General features: G+C 35.4%; 2 protein-coding genes across 2 annotated transcripts; one reads left to right on the top strand and one right to left on the bottom strand.

Annotated features, from left to right (window-relative positions):
* The first annotated feature begins 746 nt into the window (after positions 1-746).
* Positions 747-5993, top strand: LOC131802228 (radial spoke head protein 4 homolog A-like). Its single transcript, XM_059122013.1, has 3 exons — positions 747-1198; positions 1255-2366; positions 5202-5993. Exons 1-3 carry the CDS (start codon positions 861-863, stop codon positions 5972-5974), a joined length of 2223 nt encoding a protein of 740 aa, XP_058977996.1. The 5' UTR covers positions 747-860; the 3' UTR covers positions 5975-5993.
* A 1-nt stretch (position 5994) lies between these two features.
* On the bottom strand, positions 5995-16465 carry LOC101890531 (L-threonine ammonia-lyase; the record flags this gene model as incomplete). Its single annotated transcript, XM_059122007.1, is given in 6 exon segments — positions 5995-6444; positions 7647-7939; positions 8002-8355; positions 8425-8521; positions 16006-16076; positions 16153-16465. Coding segments are annotated over 6 exon segments (1491 nt in total). The 3' UTR covers positions 5995-6080.
* Positions 16466-17994: the final 1529 nt, after the last annotated feature.

Raw genomic sequence — 17994 nt, 5'->3', positions numbered from 1 at the left:
CCTGCACAGACAATTTTCTGTCTTAGGGCGTAGTATCCATTTTGGACTTCAAATACCAAATTTGAAACAATTTCCGTGAATAATGTCGCTAAAATCATCAAAATACCGAATACCGGAGGTACCGTTATATGGGGCCTATTGATAACATGGATCTACATGGCCCATTTACGAACTTAACCTGCCTACTGGCAAAATATACATGTGTGCAAAATTTTAGCCTTCTATCTCAATTTGTTCGAAAGATAGCGTGATTACAACAGACAGACAGACAGACAGACGGACATGGCTAAATCGTCTTAGAATTTTACGCTGATCAAGAATATGTATACTTTGTTGGGTCTGACATGAGTATTTCGAGGAGTTACAAACGGAATGACAAAATTAATATACCCTCCATAGTATGGTGGAGGGTATAAAAATGCAGGAAAATAATGAAGGATTATTAAAGCCGATTTGAATTGACTTGGCGGTAACTCTGTGTAAGATTTTAACTTCCTATGTGGATTCGTTAAGGACATGGACTTGGAGAATTTTACGTTGATCAAGAGTCTTAAACGACCTTTTGGAAGAATTACAATCGTAATGATAAAGTTTGTATACCGAAAATTTTATATTGGAGGACATAATATGACAATATTTCTATCCATGCAAAGCCATAAAGTTATGGCTAGTAAAAATATATTTCGAATCACGAAATATCGAGTATTGTTACTACGTCGCAACAATTTTTATTAAAATTTTCCGATTTGTTGCCATTACCAATCCAATCGACGTCAATTCCATCAAAATAATTTATTTTTATTTCTATTAACTTTCAAACTTCAAAACATACATATTTACCCATACAGCCGATTTAAATCATGAATTTGGATACGAATTTCTCATGTGGGGATTTCATACCAACAGATACTTCCAGTAGTGTTAAAATTGGTGGTGACTATCCCTTTCCCAGAGCACAGCCAGCATGTGCAGAATCTGAAGAGAAGATATCAAAACAAACTTCAAAACAATCGTTTGAGCAATGTCCCTCTGTGATAATATCGAGCTCTTCTTCATCCTCCCTAATTAGCAGTGCACTTTTCAATCAGGATTGCCGGAAACAAAAATTATCCCGCCCCGCAGCACCAAATATTGACTATGAATTGGCATTGGCCAAATCGATAATGCAGCAATACAGCAGTATTAGTGGCGATAATCTGTGAGTAGCAAAAAGTTTGGATTAAAAGTGAATTTTCTAATTTCAATATTTTACAGTTTCGACCATTTATCGGACATCATAAAACGTGTCATAGACGAGAGGCCACCAAATGTCATTGATTTTTTCGAAGAGTTCAGTCGCAATGTTCGTGAGCAGAAACTACATCTCCCCGAACGCTTTCCTCCGAATGGAGTATACGAAGAACATCGTCTATATCAGGTGGCAAAGAAACAGTTGATGTCCATGAAGTTACCCCAAGTCGATTATACCAAACCTGGCATCTCCGAGGAAGATCTGGAAGAGGAACTCCAAAAAGAAGAAAACCTAAAACTGGAATTAAAATCAGAATTTCCCTATAAATTTCGAATTTTCAATGAACGTGTTCAATATTTACAATTCTATTGGAACCAATGTGGTTTTAGCATTTCCTCTGAAGATATTTTTCAGCTGGCCTGTTCCATGGATCGTATCCAGACACATTCCTCCATTAGGCAGTGCCGTTTTTGGGGCATGATAAATGGCCTGAAGTCGTCGTATTACATTGTCGAAGCCCTGTTGACAAACGAAGAAATTGATTCGAGATTTCTGCAAATGCATAAGGAAATTGCCGAAAATCAATGGAGAATGCCAGACGAAATAAAACTACCATCTCATATAGGTCCAGAACTAATACCAGGATCGGTAGGCTGGGAAAATTATCCCCACGATGAACTGGAAAATATGAAACCTAATGCTATGCCCATTCCCACTGTGAGGCGCGAAGAACTTTTCGATATACCTCCCGAACCCATAGGTCAGGGAGTTAATCGTTTTTCATATTTTGTGGTGAACTGCCTTTCAGATGAATGGATTGAGCTGCCGATTTGTACACCCAAACAAATTGCAGTTTCTCGCCAAATTAAGAAATTTTTAACCGGTGATTTGGAAGCTGATATTATTTCATATCCCTGTTTTCCGGGCAAAGAGAAACATTATTTGCGGGCAATGATTGCTCGCATTACTGCTGGGACCCAAATAGCTCCCAAGGGATATTATCGCAAAATGACGAAAAGTGAGAAAAGACTTTTTGATGGTATGGTTGATGATGAAATGGGTGAAGAGGAAGAAGACGAAGGAAATGCAAGTACATTTTTTGGCGAAGGAGAAGATGAGGGAGACGAAGAACCAGGTACAGGAAAAATAATTATTTGGTTTGCTTTGTTTGATAAACTTTTGATTTAAGAGAACTGGTTACTTAAAAAACAGTAAGGAAAGGTCAAAAGTGGGGCGGGGACGAAAAAAAGTTTATGTGAAGTAGATCATACCAACTATGAACCTAATTTGAATGCGTATCATGGCTTTAGAGTAGTCAAAATTTGGGAACTATATCCAACTCTGAATCAATATTCAACAAATTTGACGGAGGATTCTGTACCTCTAGTACCAAATAACATTGCTGTATAGTTAGTGCATGATATGACTTCGATAAAAATTATATTAAAAAATATTTATTGAAGCAATAGATAAACCGGACTGAGTTTCAGCAAATGGAAAAATTCGGTTGAATATGAACCAATCTATCCAATTTGTGCAGATATTACATATATGGTGAACAATAAGCGTAAAATCGGATGAAGATATATATATCGAAGCTATATAAAAATCTGAACGGATATCGATACAATTTTGGCAGAGGTATTTTCGAGCTGTATCTAATGTCCGGTATCAAATAAATTGTTGTGGCGTGCATACTACTCATGTGGTGGGCTTTAACATCAGATCGGCTGAAACATGCATATGGGAGCTATAGCTAAATCTGAACCGATTTTCACCAAAATTTAAAGTACTTGCTTCTTGGTTGAATTCAGTCTGAAGTGCCAAAATTCACTCCTTTTGGACAGATATTAGCTATTTGGTGCGTAATAAACCTGAAGAAAGATATATGTATAGGAGTTATATCCAAATCTGAACCGATCTTGAAAAAAATTTAGGCGCTTATGTCTAAGACGTATCTGATATCTGGTACCAAATTTATGTGGAGTGCATGTTACGAACGTGTGCAAAACGTAAACACCAAATCGGATGAAACATGTACAGGATGAGATAAAAAAACTACAATCAAATCAAACGCCATAATTTTTAATTTAAAAAAAAAAATATTGAATGAAAGCAAAAAATGTCGGAAATAGCATCATATTTTAGAATATGTATAGATTTGTTCGAATTGGCCACCTTTGGCACGAATTATGGGCTTCAAACGGCCGATGAAAACGTCACACGCTGCCCGAATGTTGCTATGCGGTATTTTGGCCCATTCTCGGCAAAGCGCTTGCTTGTGGTGATCAACACTTTGGTATATTTTAGTGCCAACCTTAGTCTCCAAAACACTCCAGACACAATAGTCCAACGAATTGATATCCGGAGATTTTGGGGGCCATTGTGCGCTGGAAATGAAGCGAGGAACCTCAGTTTGTAACCATTCTTGGTTGGCGCGTGCTGAGTGCGATGGTGCTGAGTTCTGTTGGAATGTCCAAGGTCTGCGGCAAAAATGTTTGCGTTCCCAAGGCTTTAATACACCCTCCAGAATATTTTCGCGATAATATTCTGCATTTATTCTGATGCCACGGTCGATTAATACGAGGGGAGAGCGACCATCGGCCATTATGGCGGCCCACACCATCATCATGGCCGACGCTTGAGTTCTGGTGGCCAACCGAAGGTCCACATTTTCAGCTGACCTCTTTGGCAAGTAAACACCATAATATTGGTTGTTTATAAACTGCTGGACATCAAATGTTTTCTCATCGGAGAAAACCAAATTCGACAGGTCACCACTTTCGGTCAAGCGAAGCAACTCCTTAGCTCTTTTAAGTCTATTTTCTTTCTATTGCCGTTGCGGTGTAAGTTCTTGCACTTTTTGGAATTTCAATGACTTTACCCCGAGCTAATTTTCCAATATTTGCCGAATGGAATATTGCGATATGTTCAGGGTTTCAATCAAGACGCTTCTTTCCTTTTCGAACCATTTCTGCTGATGTTGCTGTTTTCTTCCGCCCACTCCCTTGACGACGGGCTACGCTACCAGTATCAAGCTTACGGGCGATGGTACGAGACACAAAAGATTGATTCACATTTAAATGCTGGAGTGCTCTAACGATAGCCATTTGCGGTTTTCCAGCAAAATATAAAGAAATCACACTATCACGCTTGAATTCCATTACGAACATTTTTTCAGGAAAATTCTCACCAAAATGCTTTTGTACCCTTATAAACAATATAATGAGCTGTCACTGGAATAATTTTAACAGATGTCGGACGAGTGGCTTAGAAATGACAGCAGTCTGAATTTGGTTGTCATATTTTTTCATCTCACTCTGTAATATTTTTATCAAACTTAGATCGAGTTCGGAGATGGGCAATGTATGCTCCCGATTTTTTTTTTTTTTTGAGAGAGGGCAAACTAAGGGTAAAGTCAAATCTGGCAATATGTAGTAGTAGGGTATGTGGGTCCAGGCTTTCTGGTACTTTCAATAACCAGTCGAATTCTAATTTTTTCTTAACATTTCATTTAACTTTAATTAAACACGAAAATGGACAATATCGGTCTACACTTTACGGTACCTGTCCCAAAAACATATCTCATTGAAAGACAAGGGTGTCAGGCGCATTCTTTCCCTATCTCTCTTTCCCTATCTCTCTGTGGGTCAAAATTTTAAATAATCGTATGATTGTCCAACAAAAAAAAAAACTTTATCTTCCTTCAATTCAAATACCTTGAAAATACATATAAGGTTTATTTGTTTAAAAAACGTGTTTTAGAACTCACAAGGGTTCATACGAACCCCATTTGAGGACATTTTGTATTCTTCTACCCAGATGATACGCATGATGATTTCTGAAGGGGGGTTCCGATTAGCGACTGAATAAACACATCTTTATCAAATTTTTTCAAAATTAGATGCAAAAAGTTATTCTATTGTTATTGTTTTATAAAAAAATTTCTAAATTTAAAACCAATTTTCAGATAATGACATTGTTTTGGTCAAGAATGAAAATTATAATCCGTTATCTTTAAAAACCTTAAACGAAGCCTCGCAATGGCTTCACACAAGGCCCAACATTTTAAAACAAGGGCGTGTTGTTTGGTTCGATGAAGAAAAGGCAAAACGTGAACGTCAGCGGGAACTTAAACGCTTGGAGAAACAACGTGAGCTTGCAGAAATGGGTTTAGAAGAAGATAACAACGAAGAAGTAGGCGATGAAGAGGACAAAAGCGAAGAAACCGATTCCGATGAAGGCGGAGAAGAAGAGGAACTTGAAGAACCTGATTTACGTGAATATGGACCCTCGATATTGAGTCCTTGTTCTCGAGATGTAAACCCCGAAATGCCGGTGCCATGGATTGGACGTTTCACCAGCAATTTCACCAATAAAAATGAACGTATTCTGATAATGAGATCCAATCTATGGCCAGGAGCCTTTTCCTTTGCTTTTGAGGATCTTTGCGATTCCATTTATTTGGGTTGGGGTCATAAGTATGTGGCACGTAACATGGCATGGGAACATATACCAGATCCAGATGAGGAATATCCTCATATGCCAATGGATTTTGTGGAGACCACTGATCCCAGTGTTGAAATGGAGGAAGCCTATCGCCTAAGTTTGCTCAAAAAGGAACTGCAGTTGGTGGCTATGGGAGAGCATTTGGGTGATTATGAAAATGAAACTCATGAATCTGAGAAAGAAGCAAGTGATGATGATGAGGAAGAAGAAGAAGAGGAGGAGGAGGAAGAATAATAACAAACAAATTTTAATAGTTACTTAAATAAATAATAATTTATTGATTAAATACATTTTTATAAAAATAATAACAAGGATTTTATGCTACAAGGACTTCGCGTTTCTACTTCTTGCCTTGATTAATCATTTGTTCATGTATGGCCAATGGCTCTTCAGAAAATTGCACTTTCGAATAATGTCTCTTCAGTTCTTCTTTCAATTCTGTACTGTGGGCCCAATCTCTGGTCTCACACACCACCTTGACTTCCACTGTATAGATATCCTTTAGCCAGGCTCGTTCATGCATAATATCCTTAATGGATACACCAAGTTCTGAGAGAATTTCACACAGCTCATGAATGCCACCAGGACGATCGGATACCTCAACATTGAATTTAACCAAACGACCCTCGGCAGCCAAGCCACGTTCCAAACAGCGACCGAACACTGTTGTGTCGATGTTACCACCACATAGGAGGACGACAACCCTGGAAAGTTGAAAAAATGAAGATGGTAGTTATCTTTGCAAGTTCAGTTTTATATCTAAAGAAAATGTGGGACCATGTGGGTCTGAAGAAAAACTTGCCAAAATTTTATTTCTACAGAAAATTTGGTCCAAAATGTTATCTCTATAGAAAAATTGATCCAAATTCTATCACTATCAAAAATTTGGTCCAAATTTTATTGCTATCAGAAATTTGGTCCAAATTTTATCTCTATAGAAAATTTGGTCCAAGTTCTATCTCTATACAACATTTGGTCCAAATTCTATCTCTATACAAAATTTGGTCCAAATTTTATCTCTATAGAATATTTGGTCCAAATTCTATCTCTATAGAAAATTTGGTCCAAATTCTATCTCTATAGAAAATTTGGTCCAAATTCTATCTCTATAGAAAATTTGGTCCAAATTCTATCTCTTTAGAAAATTTGGTCCAAATTCTATCTCTATAGAAAATTTGGTCCAAATTCTATCTCTATAGAAAATTTGGTCCAAATTCTATCTCTATAGAAAATTTGGTCCAAATTCTATCTCTATAGAAAATTTGGTCCAAATTCTATCTCTATAGAAAATTTGGTCCAAATTCTATCTCTATAGAAAATTTGGTCCAAATTCTATCTCTATAGAAAATTTGGTCCAAATTCTATCTCTATAGAAAATTTGGTCCAAATTCTATCTCTATAGAAAATTTGGTCCAAATTCTATCTCTATAGAAAATTTGGTCCAAATTCTATCTCTATAGAAAATTTGGTCCAAATTCTATCTCTATAGAAAATTTGGTCCAAATTCTATCTCTATAGAAAATTTGGTCCAAATTCTATCTCTATAGAAAATTTGGTCCAAATTCTATCTCTATAGAAAATTTGGTCCGAATTCTATCTCTATAGAAAATTTGGTCCAAATTCTATCTCTATAGAAAATTTGATCCAAATTCTATCTATATAGAAAATTTGATCCAAATTCTATCTCTATAGAAAATTTGGTCCAAATTTTATCTCTGACGAAAACTTGGTCTAAATTGTATCTCTATCGAAAAATTGGTTCAAATTTTTTCTCTAACGAAAATCCAATCCAATCCAATCCAATCCAATTTTAATCTCTAACAAAAGTTTGGTCCACATTCAACCTCTATAAAAAAAAATTTGGTCGAAGCTTAAAAATGTCTATCTTTCTTTAAGAAAATCTTACTTCTTGCCCTTCAGTTCCGGCAACTGTCCAGCCAAAATGGCAGCCAAACCCGAAGCTCCAGCGCCTTCAACCACACATTTCTCTTCTTCGACCAGACGTAAAATGGCCAAGGCAATCCATTCTTCTTTGACCACCACCATTTTGTCAATCAATGGCAAGGCTGTGACAAAGGCATTGTAACCCACCTTGGGTACAGCTAAACCATCGGCTAAGGTATTCTTAATGGGCGTGTGAATCGGGCCATTATTTTCCATGGCATTAGAGAAACTGGGACATTTGGCTGATTCAACACCCTAGAATGGAGATTTTAAAATTAAAACAAAAAATTCAAACAAATCGCCAAGTTTCGACTTACAATTATTTTTGTTTTTGGCGACAAGGCCTTAATGGCCGTTGCAATGCCCGCGATGAGGCCACCACCGCCAACGGGTATAATAACTGCATCGGGATTTGGAACTTGTTCGAGAATCTCCAAACCAATAGTACCCTGACCGGCCATAATGTGTGGATGATCGTAACCGTTGATGTACAACATTTTCTGTTCTTTGGCCATTTTCATGGCTAAGGCCTTGGCCTCGCCCATATCCTTGCCTTCGACAATAACATTGGCCTTGTAGTTACGACATTTTTGAATTTTCATAATCGGAGCCGCCTTGGGCATTACCACTGTCACAGGAATGTTCAATTTCCAGCCATGATAACTGAGAGCCTAAACAATAAAAACAAATAATAATTTGAAGTATTTTGAAATCTTAAAAAAATGAGATTTGGGACTTACCTGAGCATGATTACCCAACGAAGCCGAAATAACACCGATTTTCTTCTGCTCATCGGATAGAGACAATAAAGCATAGCGAGCACCACGTTCTTTGAAGCTGAAATAAAGAGATTTTTTAAACTATTTAAAAAACTGCCAAACTCAAAAATTGTTTGTATTTTTTCAAAATGTTGACTTTTGTCAAGGGCCTATTTTGACACCATCAACAATTGGTAAGCACACGTATCACTATAGCATAGTAATGACAACTACATACTCTCTGCATTACCAGTAAGCTAAAAAATAATGAATTATTCCTAACATTAATATCGGGATGTTTTAATGTCGACCTGACTTGCACAAATTTGGATTATGACATTTGTACCCTTTTTCATAATTCGATTTTAATGCCCGAAAACTCCCAATTCTTGCATCGAACATTGAATGAAGTGCGTATTACGGCTTTAGAGCCTTTCCTTATATGGAAAACGTACTTAATTGCATACAAATCTATTAGAAAATGTTTTCTTAATCGTCAAAATACCGAATATCCGAAGGTACCGTTACATGTGCGCTACACGAAAACGTGGACCTAGATATTCAATGTTCTGCCGCCGGAGCTAGAACCCATCATGAACTACAAATACGAATTTTTAGACAAATCTGTTTTAAAATGTGCCAAAAATCATCAAAATACCGAATATCGAGAAGTACAGATATATGGGCCAATATGAAAACGTGGACATGGACATACAATGTTCCGCCACCGAAGCTAAAACCCACAACGAATTAAAAATACCAATTTTTTGGACAAATCTGTGGAAAAATGTGCCAAAAATCATCAAAATATCGAATATCGGAAGGTACCGTTATTTTGGAGATATCCCAAAAAGTGGACCGATATATCTCATTTTCAATACCAACGATCTTAGGCACAATACAAACTACTGCGTCAAATTGTAAAGCTCTGCGACAAATATGGAAAAGTTATTTCTGAGGCGTATCTGATATCTGGTTCACAATATCATTGAGCGCATATTACGAATGTGTCATATATCTGAACCGATTTTCACCAAATTTGAAGTACTTTATTTTCGGCTGAATTCGATCGGATGGGACTAAATCCATCCCATTTGGACAAATATTACACATATGACATTAAAATTGAACGAAAATATATGAACTAATATATCTAAATCTGAATCAAAATTTCCAGACATACTTCTGGACTGAGCTTGGCCTTGTGTACTAAAATTCATTAGATTCGGATTGATATTACGCATTTGGTGCGCAATATTTATGAAATCAGACGATACTATATATGGGAGCTGTATCCAAATATGATTCGATGATTTGTGGAAAATTTCATCTCAATCGAACAATTTCGTTTCTCTGGTAGAAAATGCACCGAACATAAGTAATTAGAAATGGCGACGAATTTGATGTGATTCCGAAACCATTTTGATAATATTTGAAAGTTTCAAATGTTTAAAAATTCTACCTATTTGTAATAAAGTGAAAAATGTATTTCATATCTGTTAGATTTGTTTTTGACTCAAAAACGTTATAAATCTGCGGGGAAGTACATAAAAATTGAACAGATATGGTCTATATTCTCCCTTTGTTTATGAATTGCTGTTTTGACGCGTTTTAAATCCAGAACTAAGCGGATTTCAAACTCAAAAAATTTTTCGAATAATTTGCCATTGTTGACTAATTAACATTGAGAAACAAAACTCAAACATAAGCAAATTCGCCAGCGATGATATCTCGGCGTCTTTTTTTAGAGCCGAGGACCTTTGTCCTATTTAAAATAAAAAATGAAACGGCACACACGTATTGCCACAGTTGAATGCATTTTAAAATGAGATCTAGTAAAAAATGTCTTAATTGCCATTTCTTATCGCATTTTTTGGATTGGGTGTTAAATATGGGAACGGAACTATTTATTTTTTATAATTAATATAAAATCAAAATTAATTATAATTAATATAAAATTAAAAGAGACGAAATTTTTGACTAAATAAAATTACTTTTCAAGTTTATTGAAAAGTAATTTTATTTAGTCAAAAATATAATACATTTATATAATGATTTTGAAATATGTATTTGAAATACATATTTTTTAAATATTTATGTATTTGAATAAAATCTTTATTTTTAATTCAATATTCATTCATGTATATATAAGCTTTCTTATGATGCAAACTTTGCTCTAAACTAATGCTTATCAAGATCAAGTTCGAAAATGATATATTTCGATGTAGTTCTTCTAGTCTTTGTTATCAAAAGAAATTTAACTTTTTTTTAGTGTATTGTGTAGAAACACAAATTTAAAATTTCTTCCCACTTTACTTATTAGAAAAACTTGGACTTTGCTCCCCATAATTTTCCAACCATTTCCATTTTCATGTATCAACGGATTTAAAAAAAAAAAAGAATATGAAACGTGAAGTGTCTGCCGATACTAGATTGCAATACGAAGCGTGGCTGATTGGAAAACTTTTTTCCATTGACCGTACAGTAAATTGATTGTCATAATGAATAAAGAGAGGCAGACATTTATTTGATAAGGAACAAACCATGACGATTATATTATATGCGTCTGGACTATGAGACGGAACATAAAGGTAATGCAATGCAGACGTCCAGTCATTCCGTTTCATGGCTGTGTTTGTTTTTTAATAAACTATTTTTATTTCCTATATTTCCTCTGAATGTACAGAAATCGTTCATTTACTCAAAGGGTGGGGTAACGCATAAAATGTATATTTTCTGTTAGTAATTCTTATTTTTTATTCAACTTACTTTATCATTCTATCCAATTATCATACTGTAGAATTCAAGACGTTAGGGCTATGAAATTTGACAATAATCATCAAAACGGCATTTTGAGTTTTCAAACCACGCTTGCGCATTTGACGCAGATATCTAGTGACACTTTTGGAAATAATTGTCCAGCTACTTTTACAAATTACAAATAACACCTCGAAATATTGGTTTCCCACATAGGAAAGTATATATGGATGTTCCTATCTCGCCGAGCTGAGTCGATCTATGTCCGTCCGTCCGTCTCTCCGTCTGTCCATGTTAATTTGTAATCACTCTACAGGTCGCAATTATGGCCCGATCTTCACGAAATTTCGAATGTAGGTGGGGTTGAGGTCAGAATAGAACCCTATTTTTTGGAGATGATCGCATAATATTAAGGTGTTGAAATGGACCAAAAACTGAAAAATTTCCTGATTTTGCAGTTGCTCTACATGTCGCAGTTATAGACCAATCCACGCGGAAGTTAGCATGGGGCTAGAGCTTAGGACTGGGCAGAAGCCTTCCAATTTTGATGGTCATAGGGTAATATTTAGTGGGTGAAAAAGAACATAGCATTTGTGTTAAATAAAAGTCAAATTTTCCATTAAACCGCGAATATTTTTAATCCCGGCGAAATCACGAATAGACGAACAGGTCAATTCTGACCGTTACGTAGATGCCGATTGTAAATATATCTGATATATATCGGGAAATATATACAATGTAAATATACAATGGAAGGGGATGTTAGCTAGAATGCATATATCTCAAGAATGGCTTTACCGATTTTGACAAATTTTGTCAATTCAGAATGACTTTTTGGCATAAGAGAACAAAATCTAAAAAAAATCACAAAAAATTGTGCCAATAATGGTATTATTATAGATTTTGTAGCATTTTGTGACATTTTTTATTTTTTCATATTTTTTATCGCGTGCGATATTTTCAATTTGACTTACGATATATTGTAATATTTTTTCACCTTACAACACAGGTTGGGGTTATTATATATGGATTGCAAATATCGTCCGATCCTCACGAAAATTTTCACAAGAGTAGGGTTGGGCTCAGAAGGGCTAGGCCTATTGTTTTCAAAGATGTCCGCAATATATTAGGGGTTGAAATGGACCAACAACTAAAAATTATCCTGATTTTGCAGCCTTTATAAATGTCACAAATAGAAACCGACGGACACGAAATCTCGCATAAAGTTTGAGTTTAGGACAGCGGGTACAATGGACCACTAATTTAGTGTGAAAAAATACCAGCATTACTTACAGGCGATATCCGAAATACACAAAAGGCGAACTTGTGGCTTTTTTATGCTGATTTCGTTGACGAATATAGCCAAATATCGTAGACAAGCAAATCATAAAGATGAATCTACATTGAGAGATACAGAGGGGCCTCTTGCTTTTGGAGATGATCGCAAAATATACAGGGGTTCAAATGAACCAAAAACAGAAAAAAATTCCTGATCACACAATTGTAGCCAATCGACACGCCTGAGAAGAGAGTTTAGGACAGGGCAGGATTCAACCATTATGAATGGGAAACAATTAACAGTATGGCGGAGTGCTTAAATATTGGGCAAATGTCCGTGGTCGACATAATTTCAGAAGCGAAATCTTCCAAAATCGATCTGGATATAAGGGGGCTTCTAACATATTATAGTGTTGTAGGGTATAACATAGTCGGCCATAGCCTTTGCTTACTTGTTATATATGTAACAATTTTTTTTTTTAATGAGAGACATCATCTTTGAAATCTGTGTATAGTTAGATAGATTGCAGGTTCCAATTAATAAAAAGTGTCCTCTATCAAACATCTTTTTTTCACTGAGAACACAAGCTGCTAAATTGACGCCAAGAATGCAACTAACAAATTGCATGTTCGATTTTGACTTGATTACAATTCACTTACTCAAACTCCAAAATGTCTGTTTCCTATCATAATTTGTAAATCCAATAGACAAACGAACTTAGAATTTAACTCTGGACTTGAATGTTAATCGGCAAAATTTAGGTAAATATATATCCTAAGTCAACGACCATTTTTACACCCTACACTGTGGTACAGGGTATTTCTATACCATCCACCATACAATGAAGGTCCTTCCTCGAAATATCGTCGGAAACCCCAAAATGTATACATATTTCCGATCAGATTAAAATTATAAGCCGATTTAGCGATTTTAGTCTGTCTTTCTGTTGAAATCACAATAGAATTCACATTGTTTAATCCAGAGCTGAAACTTAACTATTGGGGTTCTCCGAAAGTCTGTTCTCTTCCTGCGAAAAGGTGTTCGCTACAGGTCCACTAATGGCTTTAGCCCCCATATAACGGTACCTCCCGATTTTCGATATTTTGAAGTTTTATGTCACAAAACGCAACGATGTTTATGTCACATTTACTCCCTGTGTGAAGGAATGGACCTATGTTTTCCAATTTAATACCTGACCCAATATTTTACCAAAATCGTGTAGTGTTCGATGTTTTGAAAAGAGATGATACTCCCCTTGTCTTGTGTCGTATTAATAAATTTTGAAAATATCTGTAGCTTGTACCCACCTTTCTATTAACTCTACCGAAATTTAATCTATTCCCCTAAAAACCGTAACAAAAATCAAAAGTCAAAATGCCAAATATCGGTAGGTACTATTATAAGGGACCAAAAGAAAAACTTGGCCCAATATCCAGAAACAGAAAGTAGAACCCGTTATGAACTCTAATTTTATATTATTCCGGTCGTAAAATTACTGAATATTGTTGAGGTACAATTATGTATATGGGGGATATACGAAAACGAGGAGCAATAGTGTCAATATTCTGCCACATGATGCAGAACTCTTTACGAACTCGTAATACCAGATTTTTTACGACTAATATTAGAAATTCGATAAATTCTTCAAAATACGGAAAAATTGAGATTTTCGCCTCTGGGTATGTCCGGCACCGGTTATCGCGAACCAAAGATTTCTAAATTTTAAACTTTTATTAAGTAGCCGGCCTCCGGCCGGGGCTTGAGATTTTCTCTTTTCTCTGGGTATGTCTGGCACAGGTTAACGCAAACTTAACTTTTGTAAATTTTAAACTTTTTGTAAATGTTAAACTTTTTTCTCCTCCAGCTAACACGAACCCAAGTTTTCCAAATTTTAAACTTTTTATAAGTAGCCGACTTCTCCTCCTCCAAATTGTTAAATCAAATGTAAAACCTATGGGTCACATCCAATGTTCCAACGACTTTCATAGACATTGTTCATCTTAATATTTCTGCTTATATCAAATACTGTCTACAGATTAGATAATCGGTTCATATATTCTGGTTCAAGCCTCACAAACGGTCAACATTATATTTGAAAATCATAAATTACATACTGCGTTTTCAAACAAGAGGTTTTATTTTGACAATTAACAACTACGCCATCGTTGCAAAAAATAGTAAGCAGCTAACATTTTTTGGGTTGTCGAGCAAAATAAAATCCGTGCACGTCTCTGAAGAACAGTTGCCGGTATTATTTCTGTACCCTATTAAAGCGTCAGTACAACGAATTTTGCATAAAGTCTTGGGTCGTAAGGCTTATAAAGTCCAGTTAACACAAAAACTCTAACCAAGCGGCGATGGTACACAATTTAACTTTTGAAGGAAGCTCCTGATTAAGACCAGAATTTCCATATCGCAACAAAACCATTTTGGAAAGTTTGAACTAAAAGGTCCTCTTCTTACACTTCTTCCTCTTTGTCTCAACATTTACTCCATTTTGGTCCAGAAATATGTTAGTTTTGAATATTAAATTTACAGATCCAATTCAAAATCTTAAACAAAGCTAACTAAGGCTGTTGTATTTCTTCCTTCGTTAACCATGAACCATTCTGTAAATTTTGCCATACTCCTCCGTTTTTTTTTCACAAAGTGAGTACTGTAATAATATTTAAAACATTTATGGAGAAGGACGATCTGTAATCTAATTATTGGATAGAATTAAGGGGTAAGGATTGTCTGAAAAATCGATGAATAAATTTTAACTCATTTTTTCAAATAATTTCTCCACAGTAAAAAAAGTTAATTTCAATTTAACATAATTTTATATAAAACCATTTGTAACAAGTAAGCAAAGGCTATAGTCGTGCGGGGCCGACCATGTGATACCCTACAACACTACAATATGTTAGAAGCCCCCTTATGTCCAAATCCATTTTGGGAGATTTCGCTTTTGACATTATGTGACGGAGCACTGCCCAATATTTACGCACTCCGTCGTATTTTGCGACCATCTCCAAAAGCAAGAGGTCCCTCTGTATCTCCAAATTTAGACTCTTCTATACGATCTTCTTGTCTACGATATTTGGCTATATTCGTCAACGAAATCAGCAAAAAAAGGCAGAAGTTCGCATTTTGTGTATTTCGGCTATCGCCTGTAAGTAATGTTGGTATTTTTCAGACAAAAGTATTGGTCCATCCTACCTGCTGTCCTAAACTCTAACTTCATGCGAGATTTCGTGTTCTTTGGTTTCTATTTATGACCTTTATAACGGCTGCAAAATCAGGAACAGTTTTAGTTGTTGGTCCATTTCAACCCCTAAATATATTGCGGACATCTTTGAAAACAATAGGCCTAGCGCTTCTGAGCCTAACCCTACCCTTTTCGTGAGGATCGGACGATAATTGCATTCTGTATATAATATCCCAAACCCCAACACAAAGTGTTGTAGGGTATAAAAACTAAACCGCCACAACCAATTAATTTAAATATTTCATATTAGATTGGAAAAAATCTTCAAATAACTTACCTTCCTGTGTACTGAAGGAAATCTTTTTTTAAATATAAGTCCATGCCATAGGAATCTGATGTCGTGGAGCGCTGTTGAGGAATATTAATAAATGTAAAAAACATCTTATTTTAATTTTCTTTCAATTTCAAAAAAAAAAACACTTACCGGACACGGTGTCCTCTCAATGCCATCCTTAATTAAAAACGCAGCCGAAGTAATGTCATGGAATGAGATCTTTTGAGGATTTTTAGGATCACAATGGGGATCAATAATTTCACCATTTGCCTCAAACTGTGAAGGAATTTTACAACTTGCACTTGGTATGACAATTTTGCCATTTAGATTTTCCTTGATAATGGCTTTGTTGGCTCCATTTGTCGTTGTTGTTACTGTTGATGCATTGGCAGGAGATTTTGTGCCATTCGTGGGTTTTTCATTTGCCATCTGAACTTCTACGCCGTTTGAACCACCACCCATTTTTTTTTTTCTTTTTTTCTAGATTTCTTTTCACTTCTTCACCGAATATTTTTCTTTTCCTTTTCGCAGAAAGTGTACCACACACTCGGCACACTGTACGACCTTCACTGGACGATTTTAAGAAAACAACTGAATTTAAGTTTTGTCCGCTATTTTGAATGTTAAATATTCCACCATCAGCACCACCACCGCTGTTATAGATTTCAAACGTAAATCATAATTCGTCATATTGCCATTTCGCACTAAACACCGCTGATAATCTTCTTGGCGAATTATCAACGACTATGGGATATACCCTACAGGCGGTAGATATGTTAGACTATTTGTAAACAGATAAGCGACGCCGCCTCAATTGTGTGGCTTTAGTGGAAAGTCACCATTGATAAGTTATCATCGTTTTTCTTGTCAGATGTTTCCATTCAGACATTTAGTTTCCATCAACTATACATAATCATGTCATATCGTAGGAATCTAAATAAATAGATGCACACATGCTTAGTAGAATTAAATTGATCTCATTTCGTAATCCCATCTTGAAATGTATCACTTCCAGATCAAATTAGTGCAAACTCAATTAAAAAAATAAGGTGAAATAAAATGGTATCTTTTTAATGAATTGAGAGAACTAAACATTAACTGACAAAGCTCCTCAAGTTGGTTTTCCACTTACAAAAAAAATTGAAAATTATTGAACCAGATTTTCTTCACCCATAGAAAAATATGGCATAACCGATTTCTTCCTTACTCGTAAGAGTACTCCCACTCAAATTCGAGTAATTCGTTGCTATTATTTGAAGTACTTTTATGATCTCCAATATGTTGGCTACTTATATGGGAGGTTTATATTCTAACATGATCTAAGTTTTGTAGCAATATTACGATATGTACATTTCGGACCAAATTATTTTAGGACATCAATTTTTTGCGAACGCATCCAACATGCCCATATTTTGCAAATACTTTTTTGACATTTTCCAATTTTGTTGAAAATTGGGAATTTATTGGGGTTACAACAAACAACACCATTTCTAATGAGTTATAATAAAAAATGCACAAACTAATGGTTATGCAAGTATTACATATCAAAGCTTTACTAAAATAAACGATAACCAAATTTAAAAATAATACGTTTGAAAACGAAAGATTGAAGTAAAAGTATTTTTTTACAAAAAACAGGCTGTTACTCAATATTTTTAATATATTTGCAAAAAAAAATTAAAATTTATGGAGAAATTGAAATATGATTCAACAAAAAGTTTTAAAATTGTTTGGAAAAAGCTATCTGTTTGAACTCACAAAACCTTACATTCCAACCTAATAACTGAGGTAGACGTTCGCCGTTTTCATACCATCCACCATAGTATGGAGGGTATATTAAGTTTGTCATTCCGTTTGTAACACCTCGAAATATATGGATCAGCATAAAATTCTATGTCGATTTAGCCATATCCGTCCGTATATTCGTCTGTGGAAATCACTCTAGATTCCGAACGAAGTAGTTGAAGTAGGTTGATAAAATCTTACTCAATG

The sequence above is a fragment of the Musca domestica genome, unplaced genomic scaffold (genome assembly GCF_030504385.1).
Source record: "Musca domestica strain aabys unplaced genomic scaffold, Musca_domestica.polishedcontigs.V.1.1 1, whole genome shotgun sequence".
In the NCBI taxonomy this organism is placed as follows: Eukaryota; Metazoa; Arthropoda; class Insecta; order Diptera; family Muscidae; genus Musca; species Musca domestica.
This window is presented reverse-complemented; position numbering and strand designations above follow the sequence as displayed.

Coding starts and splice junctions, on each gene's coding strand:
- LOC131802228 (XM_059122013.1), top strand. CDS start 861: ATGAATTTGGATACGAATTTCTCATGTGGGGATTTCATACCAACAGAT. Junction 1,199..1,254: donor AGTATTAGTGGCGATAATCT/GTGAGTAGCAAA, acceptor AATATTTTACAG/TTTCGACCATTTATCGGACA. Junction 2,367..5,201: donor TGAGGGAGACGAAGAACCAG/GTACAGGAAAAA, acceptor ACCAATTTTCAG/ATAATGACATTGTTTTGGTC.